The 12,888-nt window shown below is 39.2% G+C and overlaps 1 protein-coding gene across 4 annotated transcripts in view; it reads right to left on the bottom strand.

The window, feature by feature from the left end:
- Positions 1 to 12,311, bottom strand: part of plch1 (phospholipase C, eta 1) — a 48,358-nt gene extending 36,047 nt beyond the window's left edge. For all 4 annotated transcript variants that reach the window (XM_072392311.1, XM_072392313.1, XM_072392312.1 and 1 more), the window contains exon 1: positions 11,989 to 12,311. In XM_072392311.1, coding sequence (XP_072248412.1) covers positions 11,989 to 12,031 — 43 coding nt within the window. In that variant the 5' untranslated portion in view covers positions 12,032 to 12,311. The remainder of the gene's footprint in view (positions 1 to 11,988) is intronic.
- Positions 12,312 to 12,888: the final 577 nt, after the last annotated feature.

Below are 12,888 nucleotides of genomic sequence, written 5' to 3'. Positions count from 1 at the left end.
TATCTTTTGCATCTATTCACATCTAACCTCAACAATACACTTGTAATACCTTTGTGAATTACAGTAAAGTAGAAGAAGTAAAAAGGGAAGTTGAAAATGCTGTGATAGATTTGATTTTACCCTGTGGTCTCTTGCATGAGAATCAGCAATCTAATTCCATTCCAATCTAACACATTGTGCATGGGGTGGAATTCAGATGGAGGGCAAGAAGTGAACTGAGGATCTGCCGTCTTTAAAAAAGCCTATGTTTTGTGTGGTTTATGGTTGCTCTAATCGTTTTAACGGAGAAAAGGAAATGGGTTTTTTAGAGCAACAATGCCGCAAAAAGTGGATTTTAAAACCTATGTCTGCGGTTGGGAGGAGCAGAGACTGCTAATGCCTGTGTCTGCAGCGGTGAAGTTCGGTTTTTGTCCTGTCCCCATGTCTTGTCTTGTCATTTCCTGTTTTATTTTTGAAAAATTAACTCTCCTCTCGTTTCAGGTCACTTGCCCTTCCTCATGTGTCACTAGTCGGATTGTCTTCCCTGATTCCTGATTGTGTCCACCTGTTTCCCATTGCCCTCATGTGTCTTATAGTCTGCATCTCCCTTTGTCTTGTGAGTGTTTTGTTCTGTCATTCAACCAAGCCAGCCACCACAGTCTGAATCCTTTTGCCTCCTTGCGAGTGATTTTTTTTTTTTGTAAGTTTCATAGTTTAGTATCAAAGTTTCGTAACCAATTTGATAGCTTCCTTTTGATGTGATTTTTTTTTCTTATAGATAAAGTTCATAGAGTTTGTTGAGCCTCCAATTTACAGGAGAGTATTATATTTTGTTTCTAGTACTGAGTTTGGTTTTCCTCCTTAGGGAGTGATTTTGAGTTCATAGTTTTTTGCTATTTGTCCTCCTCTTAGCAGAGTGAGTTTCTGTTGCTCTTCTTCTTTTCTTTTATGGTTATTCCTTTTTTGTTTATTAGATTATTTCTTCCTGATTATTTTTCTTTATTAAGTTTTATAGCCTTTCATAGTTTGTTATTTTATCACTCAGTGTTGGAGATATTAAAATAAAGTCTGCCTTAAAGGTCATCTCTCTGCATGTGAATCCTTTTAAAGTCCAGGACTGACAACTATATGTTTTGCCATAAAATCAAGTCATTCATCATTTTCTGTTTTGTTTCAGCATGACACAACCACATGTTAATTACAATGTGCTTAACAGCCTCACATTGAGAGTATGCAAATGGGAGCTCCCCAATGCACTGCTGTACTATAGATTGTATGCGCAACATATGCAGTGACATTTTGGCCTTTATTTATGGAAAAGATTCACATAAATGTACTTGAAATGCGCAGTTATATACTGGTAGAGGAAAAAGGAAAGGCAGTGGAGGGACTGAGTAGACTGGGAGAACTCTCTTTTTTTTATTTTACTTAGTGTGACAGTGATATGCAGAGATACAAATGTTGATGACAACACAGAGACGGTAAGATTTCCATCCTCATTAGTAGAGCCTGTGCATGCATACCTACAGAATGTATATGTGTAGCAGACACTGCATGCAAGATATTAAGTTGGAATTTGGAAACACAAAGCAAAGCAAGTTTCTCTGTCATTCCTCATTCTCTGACATCATTTTATGGTGCACAAAACATTGGGATCAGTTATAAACCCAATCTGAAAAGAATGGGTCCAATAACAGCAAATGTTTTCTTTACAATTTGTTGAATAATAATTTTGGCAGTCACAATGCGAAGTAATATTCTTTAATTCTGAAGTTAACAACAAAAAGTACCTGAACAGAATGGTCATATTTACAGCCTGCTCTCTGGAGCTGAAATGAATTCAGCAAATCCTCTGAAACACACTTCAGTTATTCAGATGCCTTTTAACACAAGTGCTGGAGCCAAGTGCTGTATAATTATGGTGATAATTCCTGGAAAAGAAAAAAGCCACACTGTTTATTTCCAATTCTTCTTGTTTATGTTACATAGACTTAATTTTTCCCGTTTCAACCAGAGATTGTCTTGTTTAGATACATGTGACAGTTCAAACCTACATATATAAGCAGGTGATGATGAACAACTTTAAAAGACAATACCACAAGTCTTTAATGGTAAGCAGTAATTACACATTTCCCTGAAGAAAACAGTAAGGTTAGTCCATTCAGACTAACACAATAGGTTTTGTTCTAGTGTGATGTAAACATGCTTAGTAAAGAAAATCTGCCCCTTACATACTTGTAAAGGTCTCCAAAGACAAGTCTATTATATTTGCCACTAATTAATTATCCATCCATGTATCTCGCCAACCATTGTCCATACCACTTTATCCTGTGGGGGGCTGGAGCATTTCCAAGAGGCAGGGATGCCTTGGACAGGTCATGAATTCGTCCCAGCCCACAAAGCTATGCAAATTTAAGGTATGACCTATAACATACAACTGAATGCATGAGAACCAATAAATATACAGGAAAATGTTCTGCATAAACCAAGGAGCTCAAAGTCTTTGGATTTGTACAGTAACTACAAACTGTAACAACCCATTGGCTTTGTGAAAAAAAATTTATTTTAAAAAGTATACTACAGTTGTGGGACATTAGTAAAGATACACCATAGCTCACAAATATAGAAATGCATTTTCTGATGACATGGGTGATTATCTTCAAAGCCAGCTAAAGTCAAACCTCTCATAGCTCTAAAATATATTTAAGCTCACTTGACAGCGCACACACGCAGCAAAGTGCTTGTCAACAGTCTCTCTGTCCTGAGGACAGGCTTAGCAATGGCATGAATGTTGTTTGGAAATCTAATGAGTTATTTCACATGTAAATGCTCACTCCAGGGATATTACCAAAGACAAGCAGACGCAGTCGTAAGCACTGGAATCCAGGGTTTGTGTATTACCCTCCCACAATACATGGCAGACCATAAATTCAACTGTGGCTGATCAATCTGCCAAGTACACAAACAACAGCATATTTTAAAATCAGTTAGTTTACTTACGTAAAGCTGTAGACCTGTTTGCTGCTATTTCTGGTCATTTTAAGCAAAGCAATGAAAATAGGAACAGATTCCTTTTAGAGTTATCTGGCAAGATCAGATGTTTAACAAAGGTTAATGGACTGCAAAGGTCAGTGTCTATAACATACCACTGATTATGTGCTTCAACTGACATAAAATATGAGGGATTACTGATATGAATACCAGATATTACAATTGGACGAATAACAACATGTTGTAGTAACTATAATTCATAATGGAAAACGTTTTCCCTGGTATCATATTTCTAAGTTAGATAAGATAAACTTCACAGAAAAAAGCTTAAAAGAAATATGGAAGTATGTCTTTTTTTTCAGAGATACAGGACTCACGTGCAGGTATAACTTCGTCATCTGGAGTACAATTTAAAACAAGTCTGCTTCCTCCCTTACTGCTTCTCTTTTCTAGTTTACTCTACTTTCTAAAGCTCTCACCCCTGCATACTCCGGTCAAGTTAAGCAAGACGTGAAACCTCCAATCTAGCCAGAATGAAAACTAAAGAGAAAGACGAGAAGTGCAAGAGTTACTATCTGTCCAGAAGTGGGGAGCTGGATCGTGATCATTGAAGAGAGTTAATGTAAGTGGCCCATAAAAAGACCGATGATGGTTACATCAAATGGTCCATGCCCTCAATACCTTGACAATCATGTCTTGTTTCATCTCCATTCAAGCATTAATCTTTCAGATCACAGAAGAATGAGAATATAAATTTATAGCTTTATTTTATTTTAGTTTAAAGCTACAGTTTAAGTATCTATCGTGCAGCAGAAAAAAAGGAGCCAGCGTCCCTTCATCCCCACCTGTCATGTTTGTGCAGGTTGTTCCAACACTTTTTCATGCTTGGTTGTCTGCAGCTTCAGAGTATGTGTTTTCCAAATTCCCTTCCTGTATCCTTCAGAAAAGGATTCACAAAGACAGTCATGCATGGCACTTTGACGAGTTTTTGTAAAACGTGATCTTTTTGGAAAGGTAAAGAAAATATAAGAACGGATAAAGCAGTTCAGCCCTTAGCTTTTGGTTTCCTTCATATTTGAGACAATCACTGTATTATCTACTCTGAGTGTGTGTGTGTGTGTGTGTGTTTATTTGTGTCTGTGTGCATACATGTGTAAAAACTCATCATCTCCGTCGGCACAGAGCAGAGAGTAGATCAAAGCTTTGTCTTGTGACAGAGACCAAGGCAATTCAAACACATTCTAATGGGGTAGGTGATGAAGACACCTCTGTGGTAACCTGATGAACAAAGCCCTTCTTCACTTAGATCCATATAATAAGGACCGAACACCTGGGTTGTTATTATCAACAACAGCAGTTTTCATTCGTCATTTTCAGTCTTAACTGTCATTTCTAATCATAATGGGATGTGAGATTCCTCTAAGCCAAAGCAACAGCCTAATTTCTATCAATGAACAATCAGATTGGGCTAATATTTCAATTCTTGAACACCTCTGAGTGAAATATCTGTTAATATCTGGTCTAAGGGTGACCTGAATGGACAACAGTCCAAAGATTTATCAGAATTTATTCACAACTACACCATATTCATATTCACGAACATCTGCCTTATCCTTCATGCACTATTCATGAGACAGAAGGCACCACAGCCTAACTATCCCATCCAGTTCAACTGTGGTGAAACACAAGAGGCACAGCAATAAGAGAAAATGCATTTGAATGAATGGAGAGTTGGTTTTGTCATTACTACTGTTCTGTTTTGCCTCCTGTGACCTGAGGGCTTGTCGCACACACAAGTTTAATCAAGCTATGATTCAGGTTCAGCTGACTGGCTGTCCACAGGACAAATTGAATGACATTTACACATGATTAGCGCAATGACAAGTGGTAAAATGCTAAATTAACACACCAACTAAAGCAGATATTCCCTGTGTCTAATGAGCTCATTAAGGGAAGTCTTATGCAGGTTCAAGATATTGTAGCAGAAAGTGAGAAATTTGATGATCCTCGGGATATTCCAATACATAAACATGAGCTCCTGTTGGTGCTATGAATAGCACTTGTGATTATATGAATATGATTATTTACATACACACATTTAAAGACAGATGAAACCATAACAACAAATCAAGAACAAGAGGTTTTACATAACATTTGTCAATTATAGTAGAAAAAAAGCGAAAAGGCAGAGGAAAGAGGCTCTCGTTCTGTATGTGTCTGCTTTGATCTGTAAGACTCCTTGTGTTATGGTGTCAAGAATCACGCACAAAAAACAAGCACACACATAGATCTCCTTACCAGTTCGTGTAAATCTGAATTTCTGTGGAACAGCCAGAGTGCTACCAATATGGTATATGTTACATGCCAGGAGTGTCGCTCCATCACACTTTTCAGCAGAACCATAAATAAAAGTGGATCGGACTTTATGACAAGATAAAGCAGTAGGGCCAAAAAGTGAAGAACAAATCTCCCCCATTTCTTCTGCCAGGAAATCATAAGCCAGCAGGAATTCAGCTCAGTCCCAGTACGCAACACGCTCAATCATACCTGTGGCTAAAACCCCTGAAAAAATCTCGAGCTTTTCCTCACTTCAGACTTGACGGACACTCCACACTGACTTCAGACAGTGAGCCTACACAATCCAAACAACAAGAAAGCACATTGAAACTCCTGCTGGTCATCTTCCTCTGCGCTGCGCTCTGATCTTAGGTCGTCCCCCAGTCTCGTCTGTTTGGAAACACACGCATACATGCACATTTCCACCTTTCTCTTGGTCATCTATTCTCCACTCCCACCTCTCGCTCTTCCCATCCAGCACTCTCTGATGTCTGCGGGGTCCCTAAGAACATGTGCAGCTGTATCAGTGTAGCTGCCAACATGCTACTCTGAAGCACAGATTCAGATTTAGCAGATCTGGTATTGTTGTTTACTTTATTCAGTGATTATGAAAAGCAGGGAGAGAGGGTAGTGCAGCTTACCAGCTAGGTTCATTAGGGTCAACTGGTGGAAGGCAGGGATAAGAATCATGACATAACATTCATGATAATGCATGACTGAAAGTAATATTTAATAGGTTGACATGTGGGATGAGTATGTCTGCTTGTGTACTAACAGAAAGGTCATACACTGCTCATCTGTCCATCTTGCATGTAATGCTCAGCTTGTTCACACAAGCTTTTCCCTCCTCTGGGTGAGGTCATCTTTCCACACTAAAAAATATTCTGTTCTTGTTATAAGGAAGGAGTCTATGATGTCTCAGGTGGAAAATCCAAGGCATGTTTCCTTTTATCTTCCCAGCTAAGGGCTGATGAAGCCTATAAATGTATGGATGATTTAGGAAGGTATTCATGATGATTTTATTTTTCTTTTGGATGTCTCCCCGGTTATTTTGGAGCACTCGTTTCTCTTTCTGTTCTACAGAGAGGAGTCATGAAGTGGCCACTCTGCCCGCTGAACAATTGTCTTTCTTGCTGGTCAGAATAGTTGCAATCAAGGACAAAAAATGTCCAAAGTCAAACACAGTAATTTCTCAAACACAGACTCTTTCTGTCAACATCTTATCTTTCATATCTGTGCATCAATGGACAATATTTTAACATGCTGGACAGACTGCTTCGTTCATCGTTGGATACAGGATCCCCACTTCCATCAACAGAGAGATACATTTGAGACAGTTTTCAACTATCCAACACAAGTGGAATTCTAGTCACGTCTTACTCAATGAAAATCTGGTCAGTAAGTGTAAAATTCCCTTGCATGAGGATTTTATGCATGTCATGCAATTTTCAGATTCAAGAAACCACTTCACTCCATTTGTGATGTTTAGACCACTCAAAGCTTACTTGAGAGGGCAGGCTATCATTGTGAGCCATTATCTTGGTTTTTTTTTGTTTGGGTTTTCTTTTTTTGTTCAATACTAATGTAACTGCAAGTGCAGACAATTTCTAAAAGCCGCTGTGGGTGTATGAGCTGCTGAAAATTACTACCCTACTCATGAAGTAATGAGTAAATAGGTCCACTTTGTCACACTTGAAATCCTACTGAAAGTCAGCTCGAAATTGCTTTGCACCAATATGCACCATTATGTACCTTTTTTTTTTTTATTTAAAAAATTAAGATCAAAGAGAAGAAGTATGTCACTTAAATGGAAATGGATCTCACAGAGGATGCAGGTCTCATGCCAGTGGATTTCTATTTTTTAGTCAAATACATTGAGAGGTATGAACAGTTCATGTAGACTTTCCATGGGACTGATGTCAAGTGATGTGTGATAAAAATGCAAAACTACAAGCATCAGAGGACTGTCAGTCATGAAAAATAAAGCAGCAGTTTCTGATATTAATGTGGGAGAAAAAAATCACACGTTTTCATCAGAATCTTATTGTACAGTGAATGGTTTCTGGTGAGATTCCTCCGGGGATCTTCAATGCGCAATCTTCTACAAATGAATTTTGTGGCTAATTTTGTGTTATATTAATTTATCTAAAAACATCTAATTTTATTAATCATTATTTAATATCACGAGAGAGAAGTAAAAAGAGGATGATAAACCCCAAATTACACCTTGTGTAATTCCATTGTGTCTTCATCTTACGTATACTCTGGAAGTTGAGGTTATGTCATCCAGTTTCCTTCCTGTTTCACTCTTCCTCCCAGGACACTCAGCAGCTTATGAAATTAAATTAGTCAAGCATATAGCTCTGTGACAGATGATGACTTCTGGATAAATGTGTTGGGAAATCATGGTGGGAGATTTGTGACACTACAAAGCTAGCACCTTGCCAAAATGTGAATTTGTTCACCTGCTCCACCAGTAGGATGGCCCACAAAGTGACTGCTGGGTGGTCATATTTGTTCAAGCATGAACACAATGATTATATGGCACGTCACTGATTCGGTTTGTCTTCTTTTTCTTTTTTTCTGTTCTGGTGGCTTTCCTAGCATGTGGTGGGTGGGGAGCAGGTAAACAGCCTGAATCTGTTGTCAACCAAGATTAATGCAGGCGAAGAGACACTTACATTCATACATGTGGGACAGGCTTGGAGCCTACAATCCACTCAATGTGTCATTGAAAGGAAACAGAGAAAACCAGCATGAACAGACACAACATGAAGTCTGTATACAGAAAGAAAAAAAAACAGTTGCATTTTAGCAGTAAATTTCCCTATTCTCTGTTAAAACCTGACCACAGATATATGTAAATAAATCCTCTAATAACATTGTTATTCTGACAATGCCTGACCAAAATGCTACATAAGGGAATTGCAACACATTTTTTTCTTCTTATTAGGAGTTAAATGAGATCTCTGAAACTATTCTGTGTATCTTTTTTTTCACACATGAACTCCCAAACAATGAGGGATGGGGCACATGCAACAAATTCCTGGGTACATGGCCATCTGCATATAGCAGCACGCACACTCAATTATTACAACTTTTAAGTCACACTCATCACACACCCCACCAAAGCCTCACTGACACACAAAGTATAGTATAACAGCCCCATAAACAATTTGCCATAAACAAATGTGAATAGCAGGGGTCTCTTAATGTGAAACATGCTCCCACTGAGGGAATAATGTGGAGTGGCATCTTAATAAAGTGTCACAAGGCTGGACCTGATGCAAAAAGTACCATGTGGAAATTCTTTTGTTTAACTTACTACACATCAAAGTTAGGGTACGAGGCTACTGACTGACAGTATGAATCAATATAGCCAGCACAAACACTAGAGTGTCCTTCATACAAGCGTCTGCTCTTCACATATTGAAATAAGATTATCACATACACAAAAGCTTAACTGGAAAATGCCTAGACATGTACAAGGCTGAAGTACATGTGTGAAAACAGGTTTTGTTTAATATATTAGCACAATCCACATCTGCTTGAATTAACTCATGAAAACAAGGGGGAAAAGCTCATTAGGTAAAACCTTTTTTATGTGCCAGCAGCTCTACATGAAACTTTGTAAATATCCCATATTGTGTATCTGTTTAAGAAAATGTGTGAGTAATTAGTTAGTTTATGTTAGGAGGGCAGAACAATGGCATTGACAGCTTTCTGTGCAAAGTGAAGTGGTAGCTGCCCATTATTTTCATCACTATGATGTGACACTGGTCCACAGATATGTGATTAATTTCATTATCTCAGCTACAAGCATGGTGCTGCTTTTTGGAAGGTGCGGTAAATCAGCTGCCAGTGTGTGACATTCTTAGGTGTCATCACTGTTTGGGGTACAACAAGGTGATAATGTTTCAAACTTTTCAGCCATCTATAGAGGGCTTGTTTGGTTTATCTGTCATATCAGCTTAGCAGGCACGACCTATATACAAATTGCATCATGCATAAATTGTGTACATAAAAATTAGTCTGATAACTTAGTTGAAAATAACAGCCTGCTGAGATATTTCTACTGCTGCAGATCCTGCATAGACCAGTTTTGTACTGATCTAAATTTGACTTTAATTACACAGAATATTACTTTAAAACCATGGTCTATTTGAGCAGTTTACAACCAACTATAGGTTTAAATCGGAAAAGTGATCCATGAAATCTACCTCAAAATTTTGCTTTGAGTAAATAATTTTAATATTTTGCAGCTTCTCTCCAAAGCTTCTCTCCAAATTCCCTCTTAACTGCTGACAACATTTAAAGCAATTGTAAAAAAAATACCCATATCCCTAATGATGGATTCTGCATGTCAATTAAGATGACAGTTAACAAGCATGAGTGTTTCCATGCGAGTACAGCTCCAAAGTTTTATATTCTATTGTAGTGCAATGACAGTCTTCACTGTCAATAGCTTATGGGTTATTATCAAATTAAAAAACCTGTTAAAGCTAATTATTTTAGCTACAACCATACGGAATAAGTGAAAAATATTCTGCTAAGCCCACTTATTAATAACATAAAAGGTTAGGAAATACAGAGGAATGAAGAGGAAAAAACGCACGCTCGCATCTCATTGTTACTCCCTTCACCTAATTAAGTACACTCAAGGCAGCACTCAAGTCTCCAAAGCTCCAAATGGGTTCCCAGGTCCCCCCAAGGGTGCAGAGTGTGGTGCTGTACCGGAATGAGAATAAACGCAAGACAACTGCAGCATGATAATGCATTCGCCAAAGATGCTACAGGGGGTTCCCCAAGTGGAGGAGTTCAACACTGACTTCAAAGGAGGGAAGTGAAGCCTGCATGCATTTGAGACCATGAGTGCATTTTTTTCACATTTCAAACTGTTGTAGACTGCTCCTGCTAGGTTACAGTTTCTTCTCTCTTCCTCCCAGAGCCAGGCTGGATGACTGTGTGTAGAATGAGATACAGTATCTTTGGCAGCAGAGCCAGACTGTCACGCAAACTGTCTGATCTCTGCTTCTTCACAAGAAATGTCAGTGAAGGTAGTCATAGCTTCTCATTTGGTGCTTCATTTATGGACACAAGAAAGACTAAAAGTGTTGGATTCAAGTGAAACAAGATTCTGTGAAGCTCATTAACTAGAGAGGTGATGAAAGGAAATTAAACATATCCCAATTTTTATGAATATTTTGCTCCTATTTCTCACTTAGATACAGGTATAACACTGTGAATACAATAACAGACTGCTCATTCATACCAATAATAACCTGAAGAATCCAATTAGATTTTAGCAGCTGAATTTCTACCCCCACAGGCTGCAAAATGTGTTTGAGGCAAGAACAAATGTGACACACCAGTGGTTAAGTCAGCATGCAGGCCCAACTACTGTGCAACATCAATGAAATTTTGTGTCATGCATATGATGGTCCTGAGGGAGCAAGTGGAAAAAGGGCGAATAACAAAAAAGTTATAATTCTAGGACCAAAGAAAAGGAAAGGAATGTTTACCCTCTTGGTGTCTGCTTGGTGTCTCTGCCCTGCAGCTACATTAAGGATGTGTCATTGTGGCAGATATATAACAGGGAAAAGAGAGAAGTCAGAGAGACCATGCTGAGATTCATCATCATCAGTACAAGAGAGACACATGAGGGAAAATACATTTTACATGGAGAAGCCATTCACTCCATGTGGAGGAGATTAGCAGCCACTGATATTCCTCTTGCGAGATTTTTTTCCTCCCTCAGCTTACTCTTATATGCAACTCATCGAGTACAAGTGTTACCAATATGAAAAAAGAGAAACCTTTTGTGTCAACCGAGGCAGGCAGTGGCCCTCCTCAAACCCCAATGATCACGAAGAAAGAACACACAAATCAAAGGACTGCAAGGGTGAAGACTGACAACTTGACACATTAATATGAGAGCAAAATGGTCACTCCAATAGACCAGAGAAAGCTTGGGCTTCAGCTTTAGCATCAAAGCTCTGCCACATTGTGTCGTGCTCAACATGCCCCGCCTGGATTTCAAGATGATCTGCTCAAGCCAACAACAATCCAGTCCACCTCTGTCACAGAGCAATGGCATGGGTTGAAGCTATGTTCTCTGTCAGTTTCTCAGGAAACGTGACACCGAGGCATTGTGATGACAGGACCTATACATCAATAATAATTATATATTTATGAACAGTGCAGATGATGCAGGTCTGTAAAAGATGTGGCAGATGTTTATGGACTGAGAGTGGACCAAGTATTTTCAAGTTGGCAAATCAAATCTTTTCTGCCCCCTAGTGACAAACACAAAAGGGGCATTTTCAGCACCAGGGACAGTTTCCTGCTTGCTCTACAGCTGCTCTTCATCAAGAGAACAAGAGAGAGGCCAATGTCTCTCAACAGCTTACAAATTCACTTGAAAATATATCCAAAATGCATACAAGTATCTGTGGAATTATTGCATAATGAACCCAAGATTTGAATTGACAATCCCCCAATTAGGATCCCTCTCTCGAGTGTTTGTAGCAGTGTGGGTGTTGAAATTCTCCACAACAACAAGCGCAATAAAGAAATTGGGCTCCAGGCTCTTTGCAACATGAGCGACGAGGCATCCAAATGAGCATTGTACTCAGATGAAATAACTAAACCACCAAAAAGGCTGAGAGAAAAATCACTTACCCCTCTCAAAACTCAGATTCCTGCAAACTTCGAGCTCTGCCATTTAAAATTGGAGTTGTTAGGATCACAAGGTCCCTCCATGCGCTTTGGACATCATTTTTATTTCCTACTGGTAGCAGCTTGAAATGCCCAAATGTCATAAAAAAATGCGTGAGTGGTCAATTTCCCCATGATGATTAGATGTTTAAAAGATGCGCACCATGAGAATGAAGTGTTACTTTTTTGTCCAAAAGCCCCCCCAAAAAATGGTCCTCAGCACCAGCCTCTCTGTGCGGTCTGCTGAGTGGATTCACAAACAGCCAAACCTCTAACATCCGCACACCCTGTGCTCTGCGCGCACATCCTCTCCTCTCATCAGGCGCAACACAGAGGCAAAACGATAAGCCGATTTCTCACGCGCCAGATAGGCGACTGGAGAGTGGATGGTAATAAGCGACAGTTTAGGACGGGCGTGGAGTGGACGAGAAGTACAGATAGCGCACAGAGCAGTTCAGCCACCAGAGTTGACCATTTTGACATTTAGTCTGCATAACCTCGCAGGCTCGCAGTTTTTACTAATTATTTCATGCCAAACTAAGCTTTTTTGTTCGTTTGTGAGCTACTATTATTCAGTGTTTAGAAAAAAAAGGCATCATTACGCATTGGTGCCAAAGCTATGATCCACTTTACGCCGTGCGTTTCTATCCGAGTCTTCCTCAGTTAAGGAATCAGTATTTACTCGGAGACACAATATGACAACAAAGACGCAGTTTACATAATGGAGCCCCCAAGAGAGAGAGAGAGAGAGAGAGAGAGAGAGTGAGAGAGAGAGAGAGAGAGAGAGAGAGAGAGAGAGAGAGAGAGAGAGAGAGAGAGATTGACTGGCTGTGACAAAGCTTGTTTCGTTTAAACATTAATTAA

This window comes from Leuresthes tenuis, unplaced genomic scaffold, assembly GCF_036924035.1.
Source record: "Leuresthes tenuis unplaced genomic scaffold, fLeuTen1.0.hap1 SCAF_9, whole genome shotgun sequence".
Classification (NCBI taxonomy): domain Eukaryota; kingdom Metazoa; phylum Chordata; class Actinopteri; order Atheriniformes; family Atherinopsidae; genus Leuresthes; species Leuresthes tenuis.
This window is presented reverse-complemented; position numbering and strand designations above follow the sequence as displayed.